We start from the raw sequence: 20019 nt of genomic DNA on the forward strand, positions 1-20019 counted from the left end.
AAAGGGGGAAGTTACTTCTTTATTCTTTTTTGTTCTGTTTTCCTTTTTACTTCCTTTTTTCATTTTTCCTGCAATTTTCATTTTCATATTTATTGTAGTTCATATTAGTTTTTGCTTTTCCAATTGTACTTTTAATAAAATTATTTTTAAAAACCTACAAACAATGCTAATGTTAATTAATCTAAAATTCATTTTTATATATCCACAAAAATATTTGATGGGAGGGAGCATATGTTGTTGGTACTGTCCGGCGATTTTTCTGTTATAAACATAGTGCCCCAGTTATTCTTCTTACAACTGTGTGAATTCAACAGCTCAGGCAGCTTGAGTACAGTTTGATCAGCTTGGAATGGATTTTAAGGGAACAAGTGACAAGGGAGCAAAGCACAAGCACCTCCTCCAATTATTTTTTCTCTGAAAATTCTGAACACTCCTACAGCCATGTTATGAGTCCAATACAGTTGGGAATCTCATGTTTGTCTCCTAATTTCTAACTTGATACAATAGTCTCCAGTGTAACCCTATTTCGAATGAAGTTTAATGTCACAAAGCTTGCAAAGCTAGCAAAAAGCTTGTGGCTAACAGGTTCTCATTAACTTAATCTATTTCTAGAATTAATAATATTTTTCTGTTGATTGCATCCAGCAAAACATTAAAGAACAATTAAAACCACTATGTGTTTGAAACAGTAAAAAGGAATCTAAGTGTACTAAAAAAATCTTTTATGAGTGTCATAATATTTTCTGAATGCTGCCTATCTCTATCTATGAGTCTAGTTTTTAATTTCATGAAATCATTTTCTTATTCATAACCCGGGGCAGTTTTTGCATATGAGGTGATAGGTTACAAGTGTGCACCTCTAGCAAACGCATACTCAGCCTTTAAATTAATCAAACCAATTTATCTTTTGTGAGAGGCACAGTATCCCTATGAAAACATTATCCTATATACGTGTTACATAAATATAATGACAAAACGGCCTTTCCAGACATCTAGCTTTCTGATCTCACGACTATAACATCAATTATATGTTTCCAAATGGCATTAAATTTCTAACTACATGTTTATTATTTGTATGAACAGTGAATGTTAAACAAGGCAAAATGCCATTATCGCTACAATAACAAAATGTATAGTACATTGGTCTATAGCAACACAGCATATTTCATCTGAACACTATTTCCAGAAGGTTAAAGTAAATGTAAATTGTCTCCCAGAGTTGCTTAAAAGAAAAGAAAATATCTGCCAAATGAGGCTTCTCCCATTATTTCAACATTAGAATAGAAAAAACAACAACAACACCGAGTCAGTGGTGGGATTCAAATAATTTAACAACTGGTTCTCTGCCCTAATGATTTCTTCCAACAAGCAGTTCATCAAACTGCTCAGAAAGTTAACAACCGGTTCTCTGAAATGGTGCAAACTGACTGAATCCCACACTGCACCAAGTGATATATAAAGATACAGATGCTGGCTCAGGATTTAGTCTTATAGCCTAAAAAAGAAAAAAGAAAATCAGAGAAATAAAAAGGATGGAATTTGAAAAATTGATTTTAAATCGATAGCTAAATTCACAATGGAGGAAAAGGGATTATACTAATCTTGGGGTCAAGACAGATTTTCTCAGTGGAGCAGATGACAATATGTATTCCTTGTCTAAACCTGGCAGCTCTACCTACTGAAAGATAGTACTGATCCTGCACAGAATTATCCTAGCCCCATAGGACTTGCCTCATCCTTTGCTCAGAATTACAGGTCACAAATAGGTTGCAATAGGAAACTTTTAGGAGTACTGCATTATTCTGCAGATTCACTTGCTCACGAGGTCTATGGTACTTTTTCTACGCAGAGAAATTCTGTTTTATGCATTTCAGTTTTGCTCCAATTCATGTAGGTCCAATTGTATCATACTTACCTGCATGCTGGTATAAATGAAATAATAATTTGAAAACACACACTTAGGTAGAAGATAAAATAGACCGGTTTTCATACTGAGATAAAGGCAATTCTTTCCGTGATGAATAATCTAATTAGCACCATGAATTATTTAAATCTATTTTAAAGTTACCATTTTAACATATCTATTTTACTATCAGTACTTTCATTTTTACCTGACCATCTCATTATTCAATGCAACAATTTCCAAGTACTTCTTTAATGCATAATAATTATGGATATATTTTCGGACATAATAGCCTCGCCATCTTCTTTGAATCTAGGGGGGAAAAAGAGTACATATATTTGCTTCATTGAGTGTTGGTTTTTCTTGCAATAGAGAAATAACTGCCAAACATTATAAGAAATATTTATTCTGCTCTGCAAGGAACACAACTGCTTCAACACAAGAATGTATACACATTTCCCTATTCATTAATATGGATACAAAACTCCCTAAAATTATTATGCTGACATAAATACATACATTAGTTACTTGGCTACTTGCTGTTAATAATACTGCTAAGATAAATCATTAATATTACACTAAATAAGTGAAATCAAAGTTTATAAAGATAACTTACTACATGTAGAGACCAAATGGGCAGTTGACTTCTTTGTATTTTATATTTTAAAGTATCATATTATAACAATATTGGTATATCACATAGAAACCCACTTGTTCAACTCCACCTGTTAAGAATCATAAGACTTTTCATCCAAACAAATGAGAAGGCTAATTATAATATCTGCTTCACCATCCATCACTTTTTATAATATCATAACGTAATTAGAATCTTTTGAACAGATTGTGGGAAGTGGAAGTCTGCTCCTGTAATCCTTCCCCAGTAAAAAAAAAAAAATCTCATTTCTACCTTAGTAGAATGAAAATACTGATAAGAGATCATATCAAATATGTTATGAATCAGGATTTGCCTTTACACCATATAAAACTTACTTATCTACCACCTTCAGGCTAGCAGTTTTTCAGAAGGTGGAGGCATATCAACATACTTAGCTAAAAGACACCGCTTGCACCTTTGCTCCTTCAAACTTTTTCGGTAAAAACTATGCTGTTTCATAGGCACCAGATAATGAAAAAGTGCTCCCAAAATTGTTTAAGTGATGTGGAATTTCCGATTAAATTAATTCTATATCCAAAAGTTGTAATAAATAAATATTATGTTAAAATTCCTGGGAATAACAATGACATTTCTGACTTTGCCTAAATTTTTATTATAACTAAAACTATTTATAATAACTAAAAAAGCTATTTAAAAATTAAGAAATTGCCAGAACTATCCAGAACTGGGGAATAACGTAAGGTGGTATATAAAGAGACAGTGGGTATTAAAATTCAGTACCAAAAAATAAAAACATACGATATATATTTGATACCCAGACAAATAATATATCAATCAAATCAGTAGAGTAAGAACCAACTAGGAAACAAAGTAAAAACAATGAAGCTATCTGGAAGAAATAAAATACTTAAAACATATATTTTAAGGCCCAATATATTTCAGACATAAGGAGTTCAATAAAAGGGGGTCTCTTCTTTCTCGGTCTCTGTCTCTTCTCTTTTCTCATCTTGTTTCAAAATAATTTTAAAAAGAAAATCATTCTTTTTAAAAGGAAAGATGGAGTGTCAATAAACTTAGAAGAATTTGCTATGAGCAAAACATGGATATTCTTCAACCTCTGGTCCAGTTAAAAAAGAGCTAGCTATTCATCTAGAATGTTGTTCTAATTTTAAATAAAATGTTTGACAAACTACTTTCCCAAATAGCTACATTTTACCACTGTAACTGGCAAAGGCCTGGGAACTAGGAATATAAAAAGTCCATTCTGGGCTTGGTCCCTCCCAGCCCTGAGCATCAGTGAGATAAGGGTCTGCCTCTTACACTATCCCCACTTGTCTGCCTGTATTTGTGCCACCTTGCACCCTGCTTATGGAAAGGCAAGCGGCCCTAGAACTGCCAGCTCTAGGCTTACCTAATGTGCTGCAGCTCAGGAGTTTTTTGGTTTGCCATAGCTCCAGGGCTGCAAGAAGCTTTGAGCTTCAGCATAGCACAAGGCCTCAGCTACCTCAGCAACACAGTACAAAGTTGCAGCTGAGCATGGAGTACAAAGCTGCAGCTATCCCAGGAATCCTCAAGCACCCCGGAAAGCACAGTGTGAAACCACAGCCCAGTAGTGCAATGTGAAGCCCAGCCACTCCAGGAAATCTCAGCAGTGCAACACAAGAATCCTAGCTGTCCCAGAAGCTGCCTCAGCCCAGCCACCCTGTACTCTGAGACTTCTGCCACCATACCCTCTGCTATGCCAGCTTACCTTTGTTGTCTTCTTGCTCTCACTACTGACGAGGCATGCCCTTCTAGTACTTTGCTGACCATGTGAGAGACATCTTTCTCAGATCTCACGAGGAAACTGCAGTGCAATACCTTGCGATCAAAGCCTTGCGTGGCTAGTAGCTACCTCGTGAAAGCTGAGGGCAAGCATGCATGGTCAGCAGCAAGAGCAGAAGATGACAAAAGGTTAGTTAGGCAGCAGAGACTGCAGAATACAGGGGACCAAAAAGCCATAGATAGAGGGAGATAGGTATGAGGGGATCTATGTTTGGGGGGAGGAATCTGTTTATGTAAGCTTTGCTGATTTTAACTATTGCATATTGATATACGTCTCTCATTTTCCAATGCATTTAGGCCTCTTATGTGCCCTGCGTCTTTTGTATCCTGTACCATCCAACATGGAAAGGAAAATGCCAGATAGTCATAGTCATTTTAGAAAAGGACAAAGAACAAGAGACAATATTGCTCTTACATGCTGGATAATTGGAGAAGCCAAAGAATATTAAAAAAGTCATTATGTTGACAATAGAGAGGCTTTCAGGTATATTATGTCAAGATGTGGAATGTCTTTAGGAAAATGGGAATCCCAGAACATCTTATTGTCCTCATGTAAGACAACTGGGCCGGAAGCCACAGTCCAGGTAGAACATGGTGAAAAACACTGGCTCCAGGTCAGAAAAAAAAAAGAATGAGACTAGACTGTATACTCTCTCTTTAATAATTCAACCTGTATGTTGAATATATAATAAGGGGGTTTGGACAGGAAAAAAAGAGGATAGTTTTAAATCTGGGAGAAAGAAACATCAGCAATCTGTGCTATGTTGATGACACTACTCTGATAGCTGAAAATGCAAATGCTTTGCAAGCTCTAATAATGAAAGTGATGGATAGCTTCTGCTATTTAGGATCAACTATCATTAGTAAAGGAGCAGCAATCAAGAAATAAGCTACAGACTAGCACTTGATACGGTAGTAACAAAAGCCTTGGAAAAGAATTCAGATGCCATGATATGTCTAATCTACAAAGATCAGACGTGTGCAGGCAATGTTTTTCCCTGTGATTCTCTATGGATTCAAGGAATTAGACTTTGAAATAGCATGACAGAAAGGGTATTAATGCCTTTGAATTTTGGGGTTGGTGACTTGATGATACATAAATAAATACATAAATCAATCAGTCTGTAAATCAATTATTTGTATATTACACGACTTGTATCTCTTATAATTCCAAGGTGAATATTTACCCTCCCTTACAAAATATATGCCCTTCAAAGTAATTAACAAGTTTCTGTGTTGATTGGTACCAAACAATTATTGTCATTGATCAGTACCAAACAGATAATTTTAAACAAAGTCATTGTGTGCTCAGCAGATTACAGCTTGTTAACGGGCAAGTTCTGAATGACCTCTTAAGCTAGTCAAATCAATGATGCATATTCCTCATTAAGTAACATCAAAATGTAAGTGGTCTTATAAATAATGTTTATTTTAAATGCTAAACAAATGGCAAAACCTTGATATATCAGAAGCCATCTGCTCATACAGATTTTTTTTTAAAAAAAATGGGGATTACTTTTCTTCACAACTCTTAAATCTTCCAAATGAAAATAAGACTACTATATCACAATCTACTATTATAAAACTAAATCTGATTCAGAGAAAATTATGCATTATAATTATTGTTTTCTTTATTATTTTCTGGCTCCAAATATGTGAGTTTGAAATAGTAGGTCAAATATAATTAAGGTACAATGTTAAAGAACATATGATGATACAGGACTATAATTATATTTAGCCAGGTGCTTTTTCTTTTCTGCCTGAACCTAATTTAGAACCATTTCTAAAATTTGAATATGTTATATTTATACAAGTCTATTTGGAAGTCTTGCATCAATGCGAACCATACCAGATTATACAGTAGCATTTGCAGTTCTTAATCTGATTACAAAAAACATGGGCAAACCTCCTAGGTATTTGTATGGCAGAAAGTTCAGGCTGTTAATTTAAGTTTGTTTTTTTAGTCACATCATAAAATGTACTTTCTAAACTTAAGCAGATATTTATTTAGTGCCTGGATGAGTCCAGTAAAACCTATTTACAAAATCCTGAGTATCATAGATGAAGTGTGGGATTTAAATGCAAATGCATGCAAACATATAAAAAAAAGTTTTTTTCCTCCTAAAATGAAATGCCACAATACTTAGAAAAGACAATGAATTTGTAGTTTTAGATCTAACCAAGATTTTCAAAAATGCAATTTGGGATTACTTAGCGTAACTTGAAATTTGTAACTATGTACCATTTCCTCACTTTACTATCAGCATATCAATCAAGTTTATATTATTCTGGGTTGCTTATTTCATTAAAAGCAAATTCAGAGCACAATTGACTTTTCATTTGTTTAACAAGTGAAGAAATATTTACCCTGACAGCCATTTCATTGTAGAAATTCATCTTCATAATAAAATATGCTGTCTGTGAAACAAGGAGTAGAGAGAGAGAGGGAAAATGGCATGCATTTCAGTTACACAAATACTATACTTCTATTTTTACATATAAAAGGTAAGAATTTTTATACATAATACATAATAAGAGTTTTTGGTTTGGATGAAATAAAATCAAACTTAGTATCGAAGAGATGGGCTTGCTAATACATAATGCAGGCTTAACCAGAAAAATCTATGGTAGTCAAAGCAGCAGCTAATGGAGATATATGATCATAAAATGCTCTCCGCTGAGTTTGATAATCAATGGTGCTCTACTGAGAGTAGAATAACAAAGCAGAAATATTCACAAGTGCTGGTGACATATAGTATTATATGATTTATTCACCAGGGTTCTTTTAACCAAAACTCACAGAAACATAAAAAGAATTCATATTTCAAGATGCCTGGTTTAATGAAAAATTCAAAGAAATGCTGTCTTCAGTCGAAATCGTTCAAGGATATGGATGCAGTGATGGAGCAAAATTGTGCCTTCCAACCATCTGTACTAAACGTTATGTACTTAGTTGCCTCCTGAGTAATCCTTGGGAATTTTGTTTCATTTAATATTCATTCTAACATCATAAAATCATAAATACAATGATAACATGTTACAGTGAATCCCCTGATATAAAAAAAAAAACACATTTCCTGGTTCCCTTCCAATAAAGATGAATTCCGCGCTCGGTGAAAGAATCTCCTGTTACAGCAAACGCTCACTTGGCAAGATAGGTTATTTTAATGGATACATCACTTTACACTAAGCTTTCACATCTGTTCCACCCTCTAATTACCAATGCAAAATGAACATAATTCACAACAGTATCATAAAAAAAGTAAAATAAGTACTTTCGAGATAGAAGAACGTCCTTTATTTAGCATAACATGCAGACTCTGGGGGCTTGGGAGTGTGTTTTAACTACAAATCAGAGAGAAAGAACCTCTCCTTGATATGCAGTTCCCTGTACTCTCGATCTTCCCCCCTGGCAAAAAAAAAATTTCACTGTAAAAGAGTTTCACTGTAATTAGTGTTATTGGAATTGCCTAGTCTGATCCAAAGCAAATTGTCTGTGGAGAGCAGCAGGACTGGATTATTTATCAACTGTCTGGGCAATTAAGAAGCAGTTGGCTGCAATATATTATTTACAAATGAACACAATGACGCTGCTTCATTTTAGATTCACTTTCTTCATTACATTAGTTGAGGCATTATTGCTTTTGTTTAATTAAGCCATTTTTTAAAATGCTTACCTTAATATCATATTGCTTCCTCAATAATATACCCAAAAGAAAAGAAAAAAAAACAGAGAAGAGATAGCTCTTTTGGGGAAAAAATGATATAATTAAGCCAGGAAATCCTTCAATTTGGTGATAAAATCAACCTCCTATCCAGATCCCTACAATAGATAGGAGCCAACAGATGGGAATATTTTCCTCTTCTTTCCATAACTCAATCTTTATCTAATTCTGCTTTTCTACTATGTTTCAAAATAGACGGAACTGGGAATGGAATGCTATGGATCAGAGGTGAAAAGTTAAAACACACATTATTGTAGAAGCCTAAATTCCCAAAAGGTTTTATCAATATCTAGAACTGCTACTTTTGTAGTTTTTATGGTACTAGTAACTAAGCTTATATATTATCTCCGGATTACATCTATAAACTCCAGATCTGTGACGGCGAATCTATGGCACAGGTGCTAGAAGTAGCTTGCAGAGCCATCTCTCTAGGCATGCGAGCCGTCACCCGTTGCTCTTCTGGGTTACACCGTGCGTACGCCGTGCATACATGCGCACCGGGTAACTGCTCTTCTGGTTTCCAGCATACACGCTCCCATTTCGGCACTCAGTGCCAAAAAGGCTTGCCAACACTGCTCTAGATCTTATATCTGATTTTTTTTTTCAACTTCTGAGTCTAGTCTACACCCAAGGAATTCACTGGTAATCTTCCAATCAAATATAGGTAGTGACTGCAATTGTTTCCAGAGAGATGGTCATTAAGTGACACAGTTGCTAAGTGAATCATGTGACTGAGGGAGAAAGAGAGAAAGAGATGCTGCAAAGATGGCTAGTTGCTGCCATATCATTCAAATGAACTTCTCTCTTATAATATCCTCTCCCTGGGGTGTTTTTTCCCCTTTTTCCCCTCCTTGTAGAACAAGAATTTGCTTTTCTCTGTAGTGCAGCACTTTCCTAAAATGTGCTAACTGCAAGTTAAAAAGCTGAGTTTTTTTACCTTAATTAGTTGACCTCCACAAGTTAATAATTGTGCCTTGAAACTGGCCAAACCTTAATCGGTTTCACACTGAACACTTTTGTTGTTGTAAATGCATGCATTGGTCAGAAAATTAATTTTTTACTACTGTTCACTAGTGGTATATTTGTGAACAGTTGTTATCTGAGGCAGTTGCTACAGGAGAAGTACCTATACTATTAAGCCTCCTTTTGCTTAACTTCAAATCTCATATAAGGCTGGCCAGTTGTGCTATCTGCTGGAAATTCTAGACAATAGCAGCAGTGTCCACTGGGATAGAAGGGAAGATGGAACTGAATTGCAATGTTGTGAAAAAAGCGTTACTCCTTTTCTACAGACATTTGATGGTACCCAAAAAGGCTGGAACCTTCGATACAACACTAACAAATGTAGCAGGATTCTGTGGTCACTGCTGAATAAGAGGGTAATGTCACAAGGAACCAATGAGATTCTGTTTTGCAATGAACAAATTCCCAATAGCACAAATATCAGATTTTTTTAAATCCGAGCCTATTTGCTTTATTTTTCAGATATCTGAACACTTATGCATGACCAAAAATGCATAAATCTGAAAATACGTAATGTATTACATATTTGTTCCAATAAAATAACTGTACCTGTTTTGTGCGGATGCAAATTATGGAAAACTTAAAATATAGTTTTAGAAACTTAATTTTACCTCCAGCATTTTTCTGAATTTTTTCCGCCCTTGATAACCCCGCCACCATTTCTGAATAAATACCATCATCTTGTTCAGATACCTAAAACAAAATACTTTAGTAAGGATATAAATAGATATTTTTTACAGTTTTTAAGTTTCTGAATATGAAATTTCAATATTAATTTTATCAATTTCAGTCTTAGAACAATTTGTATTCTGAATAGTGTATCTTGAGAGATATGATCTTGATAGTGCCAACTTGTAAAGTGTTTCCATGATTACTATCAAGTTGACATAGAAAAAGGGAGGAAAGGGAAGAGAATTCCATGCATACCTTTGGCCAGAGCCAGGTCTCATATTCCTACAGCTGACGTGTGAAATGCGCATGTTCATAGCTTGCCGCAGCACCTTGTTGGTGGATGTGATTTATGACACAGAACAGAAGGGAGAGGATACAGGGGTAAAGTTCAAACGCAATTAAGCAGAAATCAGTTTCGGCTCCACAGAAGAACATGTCAAAATGTTCATCCTAATAAATGAATGGATTTCTTTTGAACTTTGTCTCCAGGCTCATTAATTAGGTCATCTTTTGGAAACTTCACAGATAGTATATGCAATATAGCATGTGGAGTATAACTCTTGTTGCTGTTTTTCAAACATATGATCTTTTCAGTATTATTGTTATATAATCAACAAAATGGTTGTTGATTATATAACAAATGTTCTTGTTCTTGCATTAGCTCCCCCTATGTGTATTTGAAAGAAAGTACTTCTTTCCTGTTAACCAATTTCAAACAGAACCAAACATTTTTTAAAAATGCAATCATTTTGTATGCTGTAAGAAAATGAACTTTAAACCTAAAATCCCCATTTCATGTAAAAAAGGATTTGATTTCAACTGTGAGCATACATGCATATTAGTTTTCAGATGAACATGTTTACAGGTACAGCTTAAATTACCTGATGTATGCCCGGACTTTGCACCCTCGAAACCAACTCTGAATTTTTACAGCAGCATAATATTCTGTTTTTCTGTATTCATCTACACACCTAAAAGCAAAGGAAAAACTTTCACAATCTGTACTGTGATCATTTATATTAAAGATCAGAATAAGCAAGTAGTATTATTTTTATTAAATCAAGTTTCTTTATTTATTTAATACCTTTTTACCTCTCTTAGGTGTAAAGACTACTTGCAATTTCCCCCTGCCCTACAACATTCAGTGTTAAACTATAAAAAACATTTATAATTGAATTTTATATTAATTACAATAGTATCATTTTAGAAAAACCAAAAGAATAGGAACCATAGGAACCATCGAGTCCAAACCATGGTTAGGGAAAGGATCCAAATTAAAGCACTACTGACAAATGTTCATACATCCTTAGCAAAGGTTGTATGGATATTAGTTAGGGATGTTTTAATTTGGCTTCATTCCAAAGTTTCAATTACTGAAAAATAGATTACTAGCTTCCTTATTATTGGTTCTACTCTTAGGTAGTTCATGACATTAAGAAGGACTATGCCTTATAATTTTACATCATCATTTTGTGCTTTGGCATGACAGAAAATAGGTTTTGACCTTTTTATGAATGCTATTTTTTCCGGTACTTGAAAAGTGCTATCATATCCCCAGTTCCATCATCTTTCTGAAAAGCTCAACATACTCAATTCCACCAGTACTTAGTTCAGTAACTTAAGACTCCAGCCTTTGATCATCCTCATTGTTTCTACGATTTTCAGTTGGTTGAATCTTCTGGTACCCAGAATTGAACACAGTATTGGAGGTAGAATGAACACCACAAACAAAAACGGAATAATTATTTCCTGTAATTTGGAAACTATATTTATGTTGATACCCTCTAAAATTGCTTTAGCTTGGGGGGGGGGGGGGAGCACAGTCCCAGCACACTCATATTTGCTTGTAACCCCACATTCTTTTTATTTGCAATATTAATAAGAAATATATCACCATCTTTGGACTTCTATTTTTAAAGTATTATATTTATTTATCATTGTTATTTTCAGCCTTCTTTGTAATCACCAAGACAATGTTGAACATATTTTTTCTATATTTTAGACAAGGGGTTTTGAACATTTTTCAAGCCACATAATATGTTTCCTAATTTAAAAAAAAAACTGATCAAGAGGCAAAGTTTTAGTAATAGAAAATTGGTTGTGCTTAATTTTTTTGCCCTTAATCTTTCACAAAACCTCATCACATTTTTGTGAAATCTTAGGATACCCTACAACACAGTTTGAAAAACTCTCCCCTAGAATACAAGGGCAATCTCCATTCTTCTCCAAGATTCCTTTGCAGCTTTGCTTAGTATGGAAGAGAGCATACCTTTAGTTATTCTTAATGTAGCTAAGATCCTTCTGTATTTTAAAAGACTGATGAAATACCAGATTCCCATTTAGCCAGGCATATGTCTGGAAGAAGTACAAGAAGGGATGTCTGTGCTTAATTTTGTTTATATTTCATACATTATTCCCACCTGAAGAAGATAAGCATATTTCAGGATTTAAGGATAACCTGAGGAAGTGGCTTCACTTGGTGGATTTTCTCCAGATTTGGTGCACAATTAATAAGACAGAATTTTCTAAAGTGTCTTTCAATTAAATTGTGTACATGTAATTCCTAGTTAACAACAGTAATTGTGATCAGAATTTCCACTGCTAAGCGAGGTAGTCATAAAGTCTAATGCCAATTCACCTCATCGCTTAGTGGCCAAAATCCAGCTCGTCCCTTTGCTATTGCTAACTGAATCCGAATCATTATTGGGCAAGAAGTCACCTCAAATCAGATCATTCCTGGCTTAGTCTATCCCAGGCTTGAGCCTCAGTAAGGTAAGGGATTGCCTCCTCTTCAATTCTCCCTCGCCTATTTTCCTCCCATTTCTGCCATTTTGGCCACTATGTTTTCTGTTGCTTCTGCTGCCCTATGAGCCCCAGATGACTTTCATTGTCTTCTACTTCCCCCTTCTGATGAGGCATGCCTGGCTGGCCCTTCATGAGGCAGCTGCTGGTTGCACCAGGCCTTTTCCCCAAGGTGGTGTGTAGTCTTGCCCAATTGTGTGCAGTCTTCTCATGACATTTTGGAAGGTTTTGGAAGCCCAGGGCAGCAGTTCCACTGGAGATAAGGGTGGCAAGGGCAGTGGAGCACAAATTAGCAGGAACAGCAGAGATGGCGAAGGACAGGGCAGCCAAAAGGCCAAAGATGGGGGAAGTTAAGTGGGTGGATCATACGTGTAGATGGGCTGCCAAGTACCTGTATTTTGATCATCTGATCAGGAGGGGAGGGACTACAATGTAAAGGGCCAGGCTGAGCTTGCTTCCTCAGTAGTGGGAGCTACATCAGCAGGACCAGCGGAGCTCATGGCAGCAGGGCCAGCAGAAGGCTAGCCAAAGGGCAGAGATTCAGGGGAAACAGGCAGGTAGGGAGAGTTAACGTGTCTCTGCAATTGTAAATGAGGGAAAACTACCAGGCACCTAAATTTTGATCATGACCATGGGGCTGCTGCAATGGCCATAACTTTGAATATTGGGGGTAGTAGCTAAACAAATGATCATTGAACGAGGACTACCTGTAGTAGAAAGTCCACTTATCTTCAGGCTTTGACAATTTCTACTTGAGGCATGTTTTTTTTAGACCCTTACCTTTCAATAAATGCCATCATCATATCTGGATAAGAGGTACAAGGGGGAACTAGCAGTGAAATCCTTGTTTATCTGTGTGTTCTGAGGGCAAAAGATTTAATGCATTATGTATTGATCTGTAAATTATACTTGGCATGAAGAATTCAATTTATTTATCCACGGTTACATCAGTCTAACTGGTATATATAATTCAGCAAGCAGAACTGGATGTTGCTGCAGCAAGGAAGATTAGAGGAAAAGCAGTGGCAGCCATGGCAGCTAATTATAAAGGGAATAAAATAGTTTGAAATTGTGTTGATTTTTCCCTCTTGTTCTTATTTTCACTCAATAGTTTAGATAGTTTTATGAATGCTTTATGATTCTGTTTTTTTAATTAATGATGGGGCTAATCTCCTTTGTTGTTTTTTTCTCTTTTATTCTCTGTATGTCTTTTTAGCCTGTATGATTGTAGTATTATCAAGCTATCCCACTTAATTTTGTTTCTGTGAATCTGCTAAATATTCTGTCTAATAAAACACTGAAGAGTACAAGGTCTAGAATCTTATACTTATATATCTACCGTACAAGACAACCTGGGGACTGTTGGGTTATTTTTTCAGAGATATTTCCTTAGCTAAACAGAGAAACACAATCACCACAGATGAGTGGGAGTGACTTCCAACTTCCTGCCAGATTCCCTCTGATTTTGAAGGAAGCTGGCAGGGAATATAAAAGTGACCGCAATTGACTGTGGCAGCACTGAAGCAGAAGAACAGAATAAGAAAGCTGGAAAGGAGCTTGGACAACCTCTAGTCCAACCGCCTGCTAAAACAGGAGACCCTATACCAGGAGTCTCCAATCTGTGGGCCATGGCCCAGTACCACTGGGCCTCGTGAATGGCTGGCCAGTGCATGCACATATGCACTATCCCCACTTGCACTAGCATCATGGTGTTGCATAGGTGCTATTAATGTTGCGTCAAACAGGCACTGGCGCTGCTGCGAGTGCATGCCCACACTTGCACTAGCGTGGTGGTGTCCATGCACTAACCACTGCAAGCATACACCCCCCACTCGTGCTAGCATTGTGGCATTGCGCAAATGCTAGTGTTGCCTGTGGGTACTTTTGACCCCATTTGCATCTCACACACACTCATGGCCCCCTTTGTGCACATGCTCCCATCCCAGTAAAGATGCCTGCCCCTCCCGCCCCGGGCCAACCTAAAAAGGTTGTGGAATTCTGCCCTATACCATTTCAGAAAAATGGTAGGATCACTCCCAACTCTTTAGGCAAGAACTGATTAATTGTTTTGTCGGAAATTGCTCCTTAGTTCTAGGTTGATTCTCTCTTTGATTACTTTCCATCCATTGCTTCTTTTTCTTCAGGTGTTTTGGAGAATAGATTGATCCCCTCATCTTAAACATTGGAACACTATCATTTCACACGTTAGACAGCAATAGCCAATTCATGCAACCATTCTTCATATGTTTTAGCCTCCAGTTGCCTAATCATCTTTGTTGCTCTGCTTTGCACTCTTTTATATTGATTTTAAAAAATCTTGTTGTATGAAGCATCAAACATGGAGTTTTAGTAGAATAAAGGATGAGTCATTCTCTCTCAGCTCACCTTACCGGGTTCTTGTTGTGGGAAAAATAGGAGGCAGAAGGTATGTTGACTATGTTCACTGCCTTGAGTTTTTCTAAAAACTTGTTCTTGTTTTGTAAAAATAATAAAAATGGGATACAAATAAATATAAATATTTATTTATAAACCAATAAATATAGATATTTTAAAAATATATTTTTAAAACATTTCAAATGTTTAAAAGAGATCAGACAATGCAAGTTTGTTTTAAAAGTGCTTTCAAACACATTTACAAGTGGATTTGAAACATTAGAAGCTACTAAAGGTACTCTATTTAGTCCCAAGCTTGAGTAAAATCATTAATCCTTACTGATTTTAGTCAAGTCCAATAAATAGGACTTCTGAAAAGGTTCTTAAATCATGGGTATATTTATTTAGTAGTCAAGAAATATGGGGCAGACTAGGACTTGATAGAGTAGCCATGAATGTCTTATGCAAGCCAAGGTATTCCCTGTGACTATTTATGGAAGTGAAAGTTAGACTTTGAGGAAGCAAGATAGGAAGAATGCACATGCTTTTGAACTTTGATGTTGGAGAAGACTCCTGAGAATGCTGTGAACCGTCTAGAAAACAAACAAAAGGATCATTGAACAAAACAACTCAAAGGTCTCACTCAAGGTACAAATTATCCTATGTTGTACTTATAATGCTGAGACCTAGTTCTCTAGAAGAGCCTCTAATGCTGGGAAAGGTGGAAAGAAAAGAGGAGAACCAGCAGCAAGGTGGGTAGACTCCTTTACAGTGGTGATTATGGCATAGTTGGAAGACTGTAAGACTTGGTTAAGGGCAGATTGCCATGAAGAAAATCTATGGGTCGCCGACAGTTGACAAGGATTTCATTGTACATAATCAGTCAATAATTATTCATACCAGAGTCCAAATCATTTGTAACTTAGAGATCATCACCAGCACTTTGAACTAGATCTAGAAATGCACTGGTAAATAGAACAGTATTACAATGTGATTTCCTTGTTGGGACTTAGAACACCAGTAGATAAATTCTGAGCCATTCATAGTCAGTTTGCTGCCCATACTAAACAAAACAAGAAAGAAAGAAAAATTGCATCTCTTTATCTATTGTGTGATTATGACAATATTCACATTTATTCCTATGGCCAAATTATTATTATTTTTAAATCAGACCTATTTTAAAAAAAGAAAAAGAGACAGCTATTTGGAGAAGTAGTGGTGTTTCAAAAGCAGTTCTTCCCAATCAGGTACTTTTGGACTATAGTTACAACTTTCAACATTTCCAGCCTGTCCACCCGGCTCCGATGGAAATTGCAGACTAACACATCTCAACCACAAACTATCAGCCAATCTCACTTTAGCCTTGTATATTCTGCTAACCCAGTCAAGGAGCTAGCTTATGTCAGATTGCAATGCGACTTTTCCCTCCCCTCCTATGAGTAACCAAGGGCAAGCAAGTTGTGTGTCCTCAAGGTGTTGTCAACGTTATTCCTTAAAGAACTGTTTAGACCAGGGGTCTCCAACCTTGGCAACTTTAAGCCTGCAGACTTCAACTCTCATAATACCCCAGCCAGCAAAGTTGAAGTCTGCCAAGCTTAAAAGTTGCCAAGGTTGGAGACCCCTGGTTTAGACACACTGCTTCCTATTTTCATGTAAAGGTGACAAAATTCCCATGACATCTGGAAAAGAGCCAAGAGACTCTTTTTTTTAATGCTAAAGATGAGGAACAAATGCAGAAGTAGCTGCCTTCTCCCTGTCGCCAAGATGAATTTGGTGGAGTTAAGAGTCATGGGGATGAAGAAGCCGCACTGTTTACTTCTGGGGGAAACCTCGCTTTTAGAAACAGAAAAAAAAACCACTACCCTTTAGCAAGTTTCAGTTTTCCACAACATGAACGCCATTCCCTTTCAACTCCAACGCTCATGAGAAACCCTGATCTTTCCACCTACGTTCCCCATTACTCTTACGTTACCATGGTGACTTAGTCATAGGCTACACGTGTGAACGCGTGAACTCTACTTTGCGGGGTGGGAATTCCCGATACTTCTTGGTCAGGAAAAAACAAAGAACAAGCAGCACCCGCAAACCTGGAAATCACCTCAGAGACGAGGAAGGGAATCGCTCTGGACGAATAATTCAAGAGCCTCGGGAAGGAGGCCCGAGTTACCTGTTTCTACTGAAATACTCTTCCTTTAAGCTCGGTAGCCGCTCCTGCAGCCGGACCAAAGTGGCCATCTTCCCCCCTCCCCCCCCCCCGGCTCCCAGAGATGGTATACAAATTTTCGTCATGGCAACTGGATCATACCATCTCGTCTAGAGGGGAAAAGGATACAAAACTTCTGCGGGGAGAGAGAGAGAGAGACGGAGATAGAGAAGCGGCGGGTTTAGTTCCGCGGGGTGAAAGTGGGAGAGTAATAAGTTAGGCGAAGCGGCAGCGGCGACGGGAAGACAACAACCCCCCTCATGCTTGTGTCACGTCCCTAACAGGGAAACCGTCATGGTCGAGGCCGGTTTCCTTCCAGCGCCGAAGCTGCTTCCGGGATACCATCATGAGGGAGTGAGAGGTGCGGCAGCCCGTCCGCGGCCCGGTGAACCGTCATCCCTCCTCCTCCTCATCTTCCTCCTTCCCGAATTCTGCAAAGCGGCACTTGTCTCCTCAGGGAGCGGCCGACTGCGGGCGCTGAGTACATGTTCCGGGTGGCTCAGCCCAACCCGAGCAGACCTGCGGCCGCCAGGAAGAGCTGGTGAGGGGCGGGGAAAGGGGTGGTGAGCGGGGGGGGGGGGGCAGAGGAGAACGGGTGGCCTCGGGGCGGAGGGAGAGGGGCGATGGACTAGGTTGCCCTGGAGGGTCGAAGGAGAGGAACGATGACCTACTGCCAGCTTTGCTTAGAGATCTTCTTTCCAAAATCAACTCTAGAGCAGCTGCGGCATGGAGACTCGGGGTATAATTTGCGTCGGTGTTTACATCTTAAGCCTCCAGGATGAAGCCGGCTTTTAGGGCCTTTGTGGAAGAAGTTGGCGTCCCGTGTGTGAATCTCCAAACCTTAAGGGGTAAAGTTGAGGTTTAATAAATAGCAGAAGACTTGTGAACCTGTTTTCTGAAAAGGGCTGGAATGAGAATGCAAAGAAAGGATGGCTGGGATGAGTGGCCGGAGTGTGAATCCTTGGTTGGTTAGTGGTGGGTTAGCACTGGAGCATCTGCTGAAATTCCCTCTGTTGCAAACTTGAAAGAGATTGTTCTGTGTTTACTTGTATTGCCATCACACTAGGTACCAGAAGACATTGTCCGCTATACTTTCCATAGGTTGGGGAGTGATCAGAATTTAAGGTGTGATTTGTATGCTTGCTGCATCTGAATAGGATATTTTGGGAACTAACAGAGCACTTCTTTTGCTACAAGATTAAACATCCTTAAAAGAAAACAGTATTTGCCTTTAACCAAATATAACTGTTTTCAGTTAATCAAGAAAGTTCTACTTTGATCTCATACATCCACAGAATATTCTAAATAGGCTTCTGGCTTATCTGCATGGTCTTTCATCAACTGTAGATGGGCAGCAATTTTCTTTTTCCTTGCAATCCTGCTACACACCCACATACCATTGTTGTTCAGTGTTCTCAGGATGGTGGTCTCACAACAATGACATTCAACCAATGCAGGAGAGGATTTTGGTTCATTAGACATTACCCTAAATTTCTTTGAGACCTCCCTGAGTAATCCATCCTTTATTCTTGGTGTGATCTTGGTTGGTCAACTACTTAATTTATCTTCCATTTGTGCATAACTCAAAGGTGCTTTTTCAAAGAGGCAACTCGACTTTCTGTTTTTGGTTGGTTTGGGTTTGGTTTGGTTTTATTGGACTTGTATGCTGCCCTTCTCCCAAAGGACTCAAGGCGGCGTACAACATAAAAACACATATGACAAAAGTTAAAAAAGATTAAATAGGAAATGGAATAACCTTCAATTGACAATTTACATCAAATTTAGGATTAAATTAAAATTGACAATTTAACATTAATAATTTATTTTATTCTATTCTATTTTCTTTGAAGACATTTCACTTCTCATCCAAGAAGCTTCTTCAGCTATGACTGGATGATGGGGAATGGAAGGATTTATACTCCTTGCAAATAGCTGGCCATTTGCATTTTTTTAGCAGGTCGTTAAGGTAACCTGGAGGTTTATCTGTATCATCAAGGTCCCCTGAGTGCTACAAATGGGTGTGGAGCCTTCTTGGAACTGTTGAAAGAACTGTGTTGTAGATTGGAGATAGATGATGTTGTATCCCTCCTCCTCTATTGAGAGAGGGCTGTTCAAATTTGACATAGATGACCTCATTAACCCCTCTTTCAAACCAGCGGTCCTCTCTGTCCAAAATGTGGACTTCATTGTCTTCAAAAGAGTGGCCTTTGTCTTTTAAATGTGTTTGTTCTGACACAGATAAACCTTCAAGTGACCTTAACAACTCACTAAGAGAATGTAAATGACCAGCTGTCTGCAAGGAGCATAAATCCTTTCATTCCCCACCATCCAGTCAGAGCTGAAGAAGCTTCTTGGATGAAAAGCAAAACGTCTTCTGAGAAAAACCAGAAAGTCCAGTTGCCTCTTGAAAAAGCACCTTTGGGACAACCATGACCTCGATGACTGTGAATCTCCATAGATATTTGTGTATAGTAAACATCTGTCATACATTCAAATCAGTGGTGGATTGCAGGCGGTATGCCCCGGTACAGACGTACTGGAGTCTGCCCGGAGCACCAGGTACCGTTCCAGTACGATGCTCCGGAGGGCCCACCCACCCGCCCGAGCTCCTTATCTGCCCTTTAAGCCTTTGGTGCTTCCGTGCACGTGCATGGTGCTTACAGCGCCTGCGCAACGCTCTGCTGAGCAGCTGAAGCATTGCTGAGGCTTGCGGAGGCATCGCGGGCAGGTATGACGTGTGTGCGTGCACAGCACGGGTCCATGTGGGTGACGCCTGGCCTGTTCCAACCATACCGGTTGGAACGGGATCCAGAACCCACCACTGATTCAAATACATGCACGTACAGAGAACATTTGTACACTTACAAGCAGAAATATC

The 20019-nt window shown here is 38.0% G+C and overlaps 2 protein-coding genes across 8 annotated transcripts in view; one reads left to right on the top strand and one right to left on the bottom strand.

Moving 5' to 3' along the window:
* The window catches only part of SPATA17 (spermatogenesis associated 17), a 91806-nt gene extending 74448 nt beyond the window's left edge, over positions 1-17358 (bottom strand). The window contains exons 1-5 of one of the 2 annotated variants that reach the window (XM_081942687.1): positions 17106-17358; positions 10645-10734; positions 9703-9784; positions 6711-6761; positions 2112-2215 (exon numbers count right to left, since the gene is read on the bottom strand). In XM_081942687.1, the coding sequence (XP_081798813.1) occupies positions 2112-2215; positions 6711-6761; positions 9703-9784; positions 10645-10734; positions 17106-17227 (449 nt within the window). In that variant the 5' untranslated portion in view covers positions 17228-17358. Of the gene's footprint in view, positions 1-2111; positions 2216-6710; positions 6762-9702; positions 9785-10644; positions 10735-17036 lie in introns of both variants that reach the window. The other variant, XM_081942688.1, reaches the window with a different exon arrangement.
* A 121-nt stretch (positions 17359-17479) lies between these two features.
* Positions 17480-20019, top strand: part of GPATCH2 (G-patch domain containing 2) — a 103874-nt gene continuing 101334 nt past the window's right edge. For 4 of the 6 annotated variants that reach the window (XR_014174507.1, XM_081942682.1, XM_081942684.1 and 1 more), the window contains exon 1: positions 17741-17880. Coding sequence is in view for 4 of the 6 variants with exons in the window: in XM_081942682.1 (XP_081798808.1) it covers positions 17804-17880 (77 nt within the window). In the remaining 2 variants the exon portion in view is untranslated. Of the gene's footprint in view, positions 17683-17740; positions 17990-20019 lie in introns of those variants that run through there. The other 2 variants (XM_081942683.1, XM_081942685.1) reach the window with 2 other exon arrangements.

This window comes from Natrix helvetica (assembly GCF_964273705.1).
Source record: "Natrix helvetica genome assembly, chromosome: 2".
NCBI classification, from domain to species: Eukaryota; Metazoa; Chordata; class Lepidosauria; order Squamata; family Natricidae; genus Natrix; species Natrix helvetica.